Source organism: Dinoponera quadriceps, unplaced genomic scaffold (genome assembly GCF_001313825.1).
Source record: "Dinoponera quadriceps isolate SergipeBrazil2010 unplaced genomic scaffold, ASM131382v1 scaffold9, whole genome shotgun sequence".
Lineage (NCBI taxonomy): Eukaryota > Metazoa > Arthropoda > Insecta > Hymenoptera > Formicidae > Dinoponera > Dinoponera quadriceps.
The window spans coordinates 328,392-339,960 of record NW_014554295.1 but is presented as its reverse complement, the minus strand read 5'-3'; the positions used below and the strand labels follow the sequence as shown (position 1 = coordinate 339,960).

At 47.2% G+C, this 11,569-nt stretch overlaps 1 protein-coding gene across 4 annotated transcripts; it reads left to right on the top strand.

Moving 5' to 3' along the window:
* Window positions 1-415: 415 nt before the first annotated feature.
* On the top strand, window positions 416-11,563 carry LOC106743885 (rho-associated protein kinase 2). Of its 4 annotated transcripts, none has more exons than XR_001374404.1 (13): window positions 416-624; window positions 1,990-2,311; window positions 2,411-2,571; window positions 2,676-3,014; window positions 3,586-4,719; window positions 6,070-6,370; window positions 6,733-7,148; window positions 7,542-8,183; window positions 8,383-8,793; window positions 9,075-9,291; window positions 9,561-9,783; window positions 9,941-10,036; window positions 10,649-10,737. XR_001374404.1 is itself a non-coding variant. In XM_014618126.1 (12 exons), exons 2-12 carry the CDS (start codon window positions 2,131-2,133, stop codon window positions 10,734-10,736), a joined length of 4,113 nt encoding a protein of 1,370 aa, XP_014473612.1. In that variant the 5' UTR covers window positions 416-624; window positions 1,990-2,130; the 3' UTR covers window positions 10,737-11,563. The 4 variants fall into 4 exon arrangements, 1 of the variants encoding a protein (XP_014473612.1); XR_001374406.1 differs by having other exon boundaries at window positions 9,561-9,865; XR_001374405.1 differs by having other exon boundaries at window positions 9,941-10,072; window positions 10,649-10,729.
* The last annotated feature ends 6 nt before the right edge of the window (window positions 11,564-11,569 follow it).

Genomic DNA, 11,569 nt, shown 5'->3' with positions numbered 1-11,569 from the left:
TTCCTGTCCGGTGACGATTCTCTACGACGCTACGTGCTCTGTGCCCGTCACCCTCCTGCTCCCCCCACCTCCACGTCGGGCCCCTGACTGGCGGCAACGCGCGGCAGTCGCGCGAGGAGTCTACTCCGGCTGATTTCAGACCGTCCGCCGTGGCGATCGATAATCTTTCTCTCGGCGACGACGAGGGATCGAAGTGCCGCGGAAGTGTCGCGCAGTGTCGTGTCTCCGGCGTCGCGCCCGTCGGTCGCCAGGTGAGCGAGCGAGATGCGACGTCGCCGCGAGTGAACGAACGAACGGACGCGAGCGAGGGATTGGGTTTCTGTCGCGGCGCGCGTCACCGGAGGACTGGAGAGCACACGCGAGAGGACGAGACGGAGCGAGAGAGAGAGGGGAGATAGGAAGGGCGAGATAGCAGAGGAGGAAGAAAGAGAGTGAGGAAGAGAGGCGGATTCTCGCGGCGACGGCGGCGGCTTGCGGAGCCTTGCGGACGACCGTTGTGAATTCCCCCAATGGCGCACGCACGGCTCAGCTGTGTGCGGCCCGTACGCCCCGCGTAGTAATGCGCCTGCCAGGATCGCCGTCCGGGTGAGAGCCGTACACGCCAGTACCGGGACGTGGAGAGAGGTGAGTGCGCGTAATCGCGCTCGGCGCGCGGTTATCGCCGCCGCGCCGGGCCGCGCGATACGTGGAACATGGGTGTACACCGCTTTACCTTTTGGCAGCCTCGCTGACAGGCGTCCTCGCGAGTGCCGAGGATGGGTTGTTCGCCCGCAGTGTGTCATGAACGTCTTCCCCGTCGCGCGAGTCCCGCTCCCCGGGGAGCGTCGTCCGGGTGACGTTCACGACGTGTCGAGTCGCGAGACGTAACCTCGCTCGGGCGACTTCTCCGTCGTCGGTTGCCGAACGAAGGGGAGCGCGACGGAGATTCGCGTGACGTCGTGGGGTTTGTGGCGCAGGTTTGCGTTGTACGTCGACGGCTTCTCGCGAGGAGGAGACCCCACGACTCGTCCCTCGGGTCGCGGAGAGAGAGAAAGAGAGAGATGGAGAGACGTCCGTCGGCTCCCGAGGACAACGGCACGTAGTGGCGCATCGCTCTTTGTTACACGCGCGAATCACCGTCACCTTGTGAATTACGCAGCTGAGTCATTGTCCGTTGAACACACGCTCGCACGTGCCGTGCTCGCGCCTCCCCGCGGCCGACACTCCCGCAAAGCGGCGCATCCTTGTTGTCCTCCTCGCTTCTCTCTAACCGCGAACGCTCGCTCGAATTCGCCTCGGGATTATGTTTATGCGTGGATGCCCGCGTGCGCGACGCACACCCGAAGTATTATAAGTTACCGTTCCAAAATATCAGTATCAATCGCTGCAATTCCAAATTATTTGTCTGATCTTGGTGCCATGGTATTATTATCATAACATGTTTCGTGTTTCCTTCATACTTCTATGTATTATGTAAGAACTGGAAATATTGCCAGGCTACAAACACACACACATACACACACACGTCACCTGTTTCTATTTCTCTAACAAGATTTGCGAGGTACTTTCATGCCATTAATGTGCAAGGAAAATCTACAACGATGCATCTTATTTTTATCTTGTTTATATATAAGATTATATATATATATGCATGTATATACAGGATGAACCATGCGACGTGATCAGCTTAGTTTATTCTGCTGTTTGTGGACCAATTGAAAATTGTACATTTGTGTATAATTATATATTATAAATTTAACATAATTAACTTAGAGCTCGCCTTGAAGCATATTATACTAGACAAAAAAATTGTCAATTGATCCACTAGCAGCAGAATAAACTAAGCCGATCATGTTGCATGGTTCACCTTATATATATATGTAAGTGTATATGTATATATATGTATGATTTTTATCATCTTGTTTACACATAAGGTAGTACACACATATTTAGTTTTGTTTGTTGTCTGAAAGAACTGTTATTATATTTTGTAACGTTTGTTTATTACAGGAAACATGGAACGTCCATTAAATGTCATAGTTACACATTGCTCCATTCAATGCCACATTTAGCCCTGCGTTTGGATAGTTTTTAATGCAACAGAAGCAGTACATTGTCGTGGCACAGTAGGCCAAACTCCTGTCAGGAGAGATGGATGCGGTGCGGGATGAGGATAGGTGGAGACGCCTGCGGTCTCTGGAGGAGCGTATAAGGGATCCAAGAAGCGTCACAAATATCGACTGCTTGTTGGACACAGTTCAAGCCCTGGTATCGGATTGCGATCACGCGAGCGTGAAACGCATGAAAAACATAGAAGCTTATATGAATAGATGTAAGTGCTCAGTTTTTGTGCCATATTGTTGAGCGGTGTGTTGGATAACTCGCCCTCAGTCCACCTTCGGAAGATTGAGGATTTTGTTTCTGCTTGCAGATGACTCCGTAGCTCAAGAGATATGTAAAATGCGAATGCGCACGGATGATTTTACTCTGATAAAAGTAATCGGCCGTGGAGCGTTCGGTGAGGTGCAGTTGGTCAGACACAAATCCACGCAGAAAGTTTACGCAATGAAGTTACTTAGTAAATTTGAAATGGTGAGAGAGTGGTGGTCCCTCTTAATCTGCGCCTTTCTCCGCGCGTCGAATGCTAAACATTTATCTCTCTACATTGCGTTTCTCCTCGTGTATTGTCTGTTTAGATTAAAAGATCGGATTCCGCATTTTTCTGGGAGGAGAGGGACATAATGGCGCACGCCAATTCTCAGTGGATAGTACAGCTCCACTTCGCGTTCCAAGATCAGAAGTATCTCTACATGGTGATGGATTACATGCCGGGCGGAGATCTCGTGAACCTGATGTCGAACTATGACGTGCCGGAAAAATGGGCGAAATTTTACTGCGCCGAGGTGGTACTCGCACTGGATGCTATACACCTGATGGGTTTCGTTCACAGGGACGTGAAGCCGGACAATATGTTGCTCGACAAGCACGGCCACCTGAAGCTCGCCGATTTCGGCACGTGTATGAGGATGGATGTTGTAAGTTTCATTTGTCCTTAAGATTATCGTATTTGCAATTGAACCCGCCTTTAAACGTCTACAATGGGCAGTAGGAGTATGTTTAGTAAGAAGTAAAAGTAAGAAATTAGCCAATCATTGTCGATTAGTCTCCTTACGTTCGAATATGATTGGCCAATTTCTTATCCTTACTTCTGTAGACTACGCTTCAACCTTTTGTTCTAAACGCTAAATTGCAACGTAATTTCCAGCAAAAAGCGCTTCCAGATGTCGAAATTCCTAAGATTTAAGTTGAGTTGTTGGCAGTCGTAAAATCGCAGTCATTCAAGTCGGTCCAGTTCCAGCGACCGAATTGGTCGTAGTTGCTGGGATTGAATCGACTCGACTGCGACTATACGACTCTACAACCGTATTGTAGACCCAACTTAGGACGTTCTCTTTAAGCGTTTAAGCTTTAAGTATTATTACAACTTTCGACAGCGTGGGGAATGCCTTTTAAAAATAAGATTTCATTGCTCAAAGCAAAAGGCTTATTTATTTTTGATCCTGGTTGAAGCTCTCCGATTTGTAACGCTAACCCATTTGTTCGCAGGACGGCTTGGTCCGATCTGACACCGCGGTCGGTACACCCGATTATATATCCCCGGAAGTTTTACAGTCGCAAGGCGGCGAGGGCGTGTACGGTCGTGAGTGCGACTGGTGGTCTGTGGGTGTCTTTCTGTACGAAATGCTGGTCGGCGACACACCGTTCTACGCCGACTCCTTGGTCGGCACGTACTCGAAAATCATGGATCACAGGAACTCGCTGCACTTTCCCCAGGAGGTCGACATCTCGCACTCGGCGAAGAACCTGATATGCGGCTTCCTCACCGACAGAACGAAGCGTCTCGGTCGCAACGGCGTGGACGAGATCAAGAGCCACCCGTTCTTCAAGAACGACCAGTGGACCTTCGACAACCTGAGAGAATGCGTGCCGCCGGTGGTGCCTGAACTGTCCGGGGATGACGACACCAGCAACTTCGACGACGTCGACAAGGACGATGGACCGGAGGAAAGTTTTCCGGTGCCCAAGGCATTTTCCGGTAACCACCTGCCTTTTATCGGGTTCACCTATTCGGGCGACTACCAGCTGATGGCCTCGTACGGCAAGGAGTCCGTCGATGGACTGGAGAATCATGTTAACAACGGCACGACGGACGATGTGAAGATCTCGCAGCTGGAGAATTTGCTGGACCGCGAGAGACGGCAAGTGGAGACGATGGAGTCGCGGCAGAAGGCGCTGAACACGCAGCTGGAAGCGATGACGCGCCGAGAGGCCGAGCTGCGCGACGAAATCGGCAGGGCGGACAAGGAGCTGACGTTGCTCCGGCACAACTACAAGGAGGCGCAGCGCCGAGTGGAACACGAGACCGAGACCCGCAGGAAGGCGGAGTCGCTGCTCGTGGAGCTGAAGAAGAAGTTCGACGAGGAGCAGACGAGACGGGCGCGAGACGCCAGCAACTCCCAGCAGACGTCCGAGCGCGTCACCACGTTGGAGAAGCAGCTCAAAGAGATGCAGTGCAAGCTGGAGAGAGAAACGGAAACGGCGACGCGGCTGCGGAAGCAAACCACGGAAGTGACCGTCGCACGTCAGGCCGCCGAGCAAATGGCCAGCGAGCTGCAGGTTGTGAGGGCCCAGCTGCAAGCGCAGCGCGACAACTTGCAGCAGGAGGTTGCCGCTCTCCAGGTATCGTTCAGCTTCTTTTCCAGTGATAAGAGGATAGTGAGGTGATACGAACACATCGCTTATATTAACACCGAGCGTTGTTATTCTCTCCGTAGCAAATGTATTAAACCGATCGGCAGACCGTGACCGCGACAGCCTTTAACCGAGTACGCACAGAGAAAAATTATTCTACCGGCAAGAAAAGCGATTGCTCAGTTTATATTCAGGCATGGGAGCAACTCACTTCTCTCACTTTCCTTTCGCTCACAGAAGCATCTCGTTTTCAAGAAAAAGAATCACTTCTCTCACTTTTCTTTTAATCCATTTGGCTCCTTAAAAGAAAAAAATATATCACAAGAAATCAATAACTAGCTTCTTCTAAAAACAAAGCAAAAAATTTAAAGAAGATATGAAATAACAATGACTCCGTCTATGCAATATTCATGAAACGAAGAATTGTGGTCTTATTTTTAAGCTATTTTTACCGGGTTTGTAAGAGAAACAGACAATGTCACGAATACACCTGACTGTATTTTCTTCATATTACGTAGTGGAATTGTTTTTCCACGTTTATCTATAATGTTTATTGTCCACCAAGCCACAACGAATTTTTCACAAATGAATCAAAGAAAATAGATAATGAACACAGTCAAGAACACATTTGATTGTTTCCTTTAAATTGGATTTATTATTGAATATTATTAGATATTATTTTTTTAATATTATTTTTAAGAAATTAATTAACTAGCTTTTTTCAACGGAAAAACTAGTAATTTATATAAATGTTTGTTTTTAAAATTTGTTTTCATTTGACGAAAAGATTTGGGTTACTCCAATATTCTGAAAATATATTGCAGCTTACCTAAAACAAAAATTTGGCAATTTGTACGTATCGAGTGTGTGCTTACCTCAATGAGGAAAATTTCGAAGAACATTTCTGTACCTTCACAATTGTACGTAAAAAGCCTAAAAAGATACGAAAAGTTTGCAGAAAAAATTTTATATAACTTAGATCCTCTGTTAGGTACAGTAAAGAAGAGTAGCGCTTATTTAAATTTATATCGCATTAACATTTACATGAAACCTATATGTATAAAGAATACAGAGTAGCGTGATCGCGTCAATGTTTATGTAACGTACCATTTCGAGGATTACCTCAACGTTATCGACGTTTATCAAGTTCGCCAACGGCTGTAGCATTTCCTTAATCTAAGAGAAATACAGGAAACTTATATGAATGTAAATATGAAATATATATTTGAAAATATATCTGGAAGAATAACTTAAGAATAGCTTAAATATATTCTTAAAGCAGAGCGTATCTGAAGCGATATTATTTGCTTACGGCATACATATTTTCCCTTATTTCAGGGCCAACTTTCCAAGGAACGCAGTTCCCGATCGCAAGCATCATCGCTGACGGCTGAGTTGGAGACGCGTCTCTCCGCCTTGCACCTCGAATTAGAGCGCAGTCGTGAGAAAGAAGAGAAGGCCACCCTGGACAACAGACAATTGAACGAAAGGGTTTCCGCGTTGGAGAAGGAAGCTGCTAGCTTGACCCTGGAGCTGAAAGCCGCGCAAGCCAGGTACAATCAGGAAGTTGTGGCGCATCAAGAAACGGAACGATCGCGCATACTGTCCAAGGAGGAGGCCAATCTGGAGGTTGTCAAAGGTACTTGTCGCAATTCTTGTATGGAAATAAAGACATTTGTCTTTTTGATGAAAGTACGTTTCACTTTGTTTACGCGACGCAGGACAAAAGAACGGGATCTTCGAAGGTAAAACACATACGATTAGCGAATTCTTGTCTCTTTTCCGCGGGAATGTCTAAAATCGTCGATTTTAATTTATTATCTATACAAATTGAGTTCTTGTCTGTGTGCTAATGCTGTAATGTTTGTCTCCTCGTTATCGCTGCAAATCTATAACGGCATATATCTATTTGCGTACGTATACACTCTAGTGTTCATCTGTGTAAACTTACGAAAATATATGTCGCGCTGTTACTCACGTCGACCGATTTGTCGCGAACAGCTCTGCAAGTGAAACTGAACGAGGAGAAAAGCGGTAGACAGCGCGCGGAATTGCTCGCACAGGAGAAGGAACGTCAGACGTCGATGCTCTCCGTCGACTACCGGCAGATCCAGCAACGGCTGCAGAAATTGGAGGGCGAGCACAGGCAGGAGATGGAGAAGGTCAAGGTCCTTCAGGGCCAGGTCGAGCAGGAGCAGCAGAAGCGGAACGTTCTGCAAACCGACTTGGGCCAGCAAACGTCCGAAGTGGGGAGACTTCGCGCTCGCGAGCAGCAGTTGGTCGGAGAGGTCGCTCAGCTGAGGGAGGCCAAGCGACAAATAGACGAGGAGTTGCATCACCTGAAGACTCAGAGGAACGTCGATCAGCTGCAGACGAAGGAACTGCAGGAACAGTTGGAGGCCGAAGCTTATTTCTCGGTAAGTGATCAGTGAAAGTTCAGCTTTACGTAAGGGATTTTTACTTGAAACCTGGAACGATTCAACTAAACCAGCGCTGTCATCCAGTCACTAAATGTTCCAGTCAGTAAATATTAGTTTTTTGCTTAAATGACTTTAGTTACTTTCAGAATTTGACACAAAATGTCACTTTTGGTCACTATTTTGATGCCTGAGATGTCACTCTTTGTCATCTTTTTTTTTTTGTAGAGATGCTGTACTATTTCACTTTTTTTGTTCCTATGATTGGATAGCAACGCTGTATAAAATAGATATAAATAAAGCCCAACAGAGCTGAAAGTTGCATTGCGGTGCAATCTGATGAGAATTTTGACTCTCAGGCGAGATTATAAACCCCGCCATTCTTCCCCCCAGACTCTCTACAAGACGCAGACGCAGGAGTTGCGGGAAGAGCTGGACGAGAAGGTGAGGCTGCAGCAGGAATTCGAGGAAGAGCGTAGCTCCCTGGTTCACCAGTTGCAGCTGTCCCTGGCGCGCGGTGACAGCGAGGCGCTGGCCAGGTCCATAGCCGAGGAGACCGTGGCGGACTTGGAGAAGGAAAGGACGATGAAGGAGCTAGAGTACAAAGACGGGGTCGCCAAGCACCACCAAGAGCTGAACGCGAAGGAGCAACTCATAAACAGGCTGAAGGAGAACGAGAGCGAGTTCAAGAAATCGGTCGAGCAGACCCTGAAGGACAAAGAAGAGCTGGGCAAGCGGCTGAAGGAACTGCAAGACCAGCTCGGCAAAGCGCAGTCCAACGCGGAAGAGATCGAGAAGCTCAGCAGCAAGCTGAAAACCGAGCAGGTGCTGAAGCAGCAGGCGGTCAACAAGCTGGCCGAGATCATGAACCGGAAGGATCTCTCGTCGAGCGGCAAGAACAAGAACAAGGCGTCCGCCGCGGATCTCAGGAAAAAGGAGAAAGATTGCAGGCGGCTGCAGCAGGAGCTCACCCAGGAGAGGGAGAAGTACGGACAGCTGGCAGCAAAGTGGCAGAAGGATCTGCAAGACATACAGGTGAGTCAACGTCACTAACGCCACTTTGATGTAATAAGTCAGACCGCAAACTCCTAGCTCTCTCTCTCTCTCTCTCTCTCTCTGTAAAAAGATGTCCTTGCGTAATAAACGAATCTCGCGCATGCGCGTCGCAAGGTTCCGTCTATCAGGACGGCGCGTGATCGATCGATCAAATACAACTTCTTTTCCTTTTTCTCAGGCGCAACTCGTAGAAGAGAATCAAGCGAAGCTGAGGCTGCAGATGGAACTGGACTCGAAGGACTCGGAGATCGAAACGCTGCAAATGAAGATCGCGTCGCTCAATTCGGAAACTGCCAGTGTCTCGTCGATCGAAAACGACGGGGAGGACTCCGTCCTGTCCGAGCATGGTACGATGAGGCTGGAGGGCTGGTTAAATGTGCCAAACAAGCAGAACATTAAGCGGCACGGGTGGAAGAAGCAATATGTCGTGGTTTCTTCCAAGAAGATCATCTTCTACAACAGCGAAAACGACAAGATGAACGCCGATCCAGTCCTGATATTAGACTTGAACAAAGTCTTCCACGTTAGATCTGTTACTCAGGGTGATGTTATCCGAGCCAATGCCAAAGATATACCGAGAATATTTCAGGTAGACACGTCATGTATCTTGATTTAGCGAATGTCGGGGACTCGAGCTTCCTTGCGCAATAATCAAATTTGCAATAATAAAAAAAAGAACATATGACAAAATTAAAGTAAGATAATAAGAAATTGTTAGGAAATATAAAATAATACAATTTTCTCTTATTATTCTATGAATATCTTATACATTGAGTTAAATAACAATTACAGTTGTTCGCGAAAATAATCTCGTCTAGACTTAATTTGTTACTTGTACGTTATAACGTTCTGCATTAATTCGATGTGTAGTTACTCTATGCCGGTGAGGGCGAAGCGAGGCGGCCCGGCGACGAAGGAAATACACTGCCTGGAGTGGATTTGCCACAGCTCACCGACAAACCCGGCACACAGTCGCTGAAGGGCCACGAGTTCGTGTCAATATCGTATCACATGCCGACGACTTGCGAAGTCTGCTCGAAGCAACTCTGGCATATGTTCCGGCCTTCGCCAGCCCTCGAATGCCGAAGTACGTAATAATCTATCGATATCAAGTAAATTTCGCTATTATTAACATTTACGCGTTATGCCCACATTAATACATTCTTGTATTATTATTATCATTATTATTAATATCTATTGGGTAAACAGGAAAGTTCCCTTTGGTAAAGAAAATACCAATGGTAACGCATCGCCATAAATCAGAAAGATAAAATATATGAAATATCGTATAAAGGACACAGCGTTTAGTTAATACTAATGTACAAATATAATGAAATATGCCAAATAAATGTGCAGGGTGTCGCATCAAGGTTCACAAGGAACATTTGGATAAGAAGGAAGATGCCATAGCCCCGTGCAAATTGCACTACGATCCGAACAGCGCCCGCGAGTTGCTGTTGCTCGCGGCGAATCCCGAGGATCAGAAGTACTGGGTCTCGAGGCTGTCCAGACGCGTACAGAAATGCGGCTACAAAGCAAACTCGCATGTGGACGGCACGGGACAGCGAGTCTCGCCAAGGTAGCGTAGCCGTGCTGCTCGACGCGAGCGGGGACTAAGTAGCTCTCTTATTTTGTGGCGTCGCATGATTGGGTGTAGAGAGGTTAGACCCGTTTTGATTTTTCTCTCAGTCTCCTTCTCCCCTCTCTATCTCTCTTTCTTTCTCTCTCGTTTCCAGCACTTCCCGCTTTCGATGACAGCCTCGGCTAGTTTGCGCGCGAAGTCGAAGTCGACGGGTGCCCGCGCTTTGAGCTGATTTTTCTCGTATCGCGAAGTACGTCGAGCACACGAAGTTGCAAGAGTTGCCTCTGTACGGTGGCAAAGTAGCTGTACAACTTTCTCTAACGTCAAACCAATACAAACGCAGGATAACCATCTTTGATTTTGTTCGATTAACGTTGCAGTTGATCCGCAATACTAATTATAACTTGACCCGCGTTCACTTACGTTTTCTTGTTCATAACGGTATCAAGTTGTACGCGAATATTGTGATACCTGTCGCGCACTTAGAACTTCCCTACAACTTTACGTCGACTTTATGTATATTTTTACACTGACATACTGCATGTTAAATCATTTGTGTGAGTGATACCGATCGAACAATTTAGACCCGAAGTGTGTCAGGAAACAATGTATATGAATTCGAAGAAGCATGTTTATACATAGGCACTTGGTTTGCATTTCGAAAACATAGCTTTCGAACGGCGCTTATTGTCGAAATGAGTCACAGCCTATCACACCTTTCATTTCGCATACCATTGAGCTACCTAGTGTTCTAGTGCGCTTCGCGGCTTCAACTGTGCGACGATTTCTTTCTTGTGCTTTTGACTCACTAGTTAAATATCACTCGTGATACTTGTGTAACGATGTAACTCATCTTTTTCAGGGAATCCACGAGGTCGACATTAAAGCCATACTTGACGGTGCAGCAACGATCAGCGACGTTACCAGCGAACGCTAGTATGGGCAAGTGATCTTGGAAGATCCTACCGCTGGCCAGTCGAGACTCTGGTTATGATCAGTTGCCCCGTTTGTCCCCGGTCACTGTGAAGTCAGTGAGAACGTTGAGTCGATCGTTCTGTGCGATCACAACCTCGCGATTTTCATTTCGCGCTATCCGGCGACCCAAGTAGACTGTCGATAATTTTCTAGATCGAAGAGTGAGAGAGAGAGAGAGAGAGAGAGAACAATCGAAGTAACGATCGACGTTACTTTTACGCAGCTAAGAGTAAATTCGAGTTTGAGAGAACTGCTGGAGAAAACAGGGTTTACTACACGCATGTGCCGGATGTGATGAAGCGGACGAGACGTAGAGGCACGAACAGGAAAGGAAAGGAGGAAGAGAGACAGGACGTCGTGCCCGCCGGATCCCTTTTTGCCCGCCGTAATCGTTTTCCAGGACAATAACGTGAGTCACGGAGACGCGCGCGCCGTGTTCCTCGGAATCGCCGAATCTCGTTTCGTCGTGTGCGATGGCACGGTATAAAAAAAAGAACTTTCGTACAGTGTTCGTGATATTACACATGTATGCATATATTTGCGCGACAGGCTGTAAGCGTTCTCTCGGCAGAAGAAGGATGGAATTTCCGCGATGTGATTTCTGGATATCGGGACTATCTGTATTTAACTTCGTACGCACACTTCTTACTGCCTTCGATTAACGATAAAGGAATCGTGATGGGGACTGTTTTTTAGCGTAGTAAGGCGAAAATCGCATTTTTTCGATGCTTTAAACTGGAAATTTTGGAAGCTTACACGAGGGGGGAGAGAGAGAGAGAGAGAGAGAGAGAGAGAGAGAGAGAGAGAG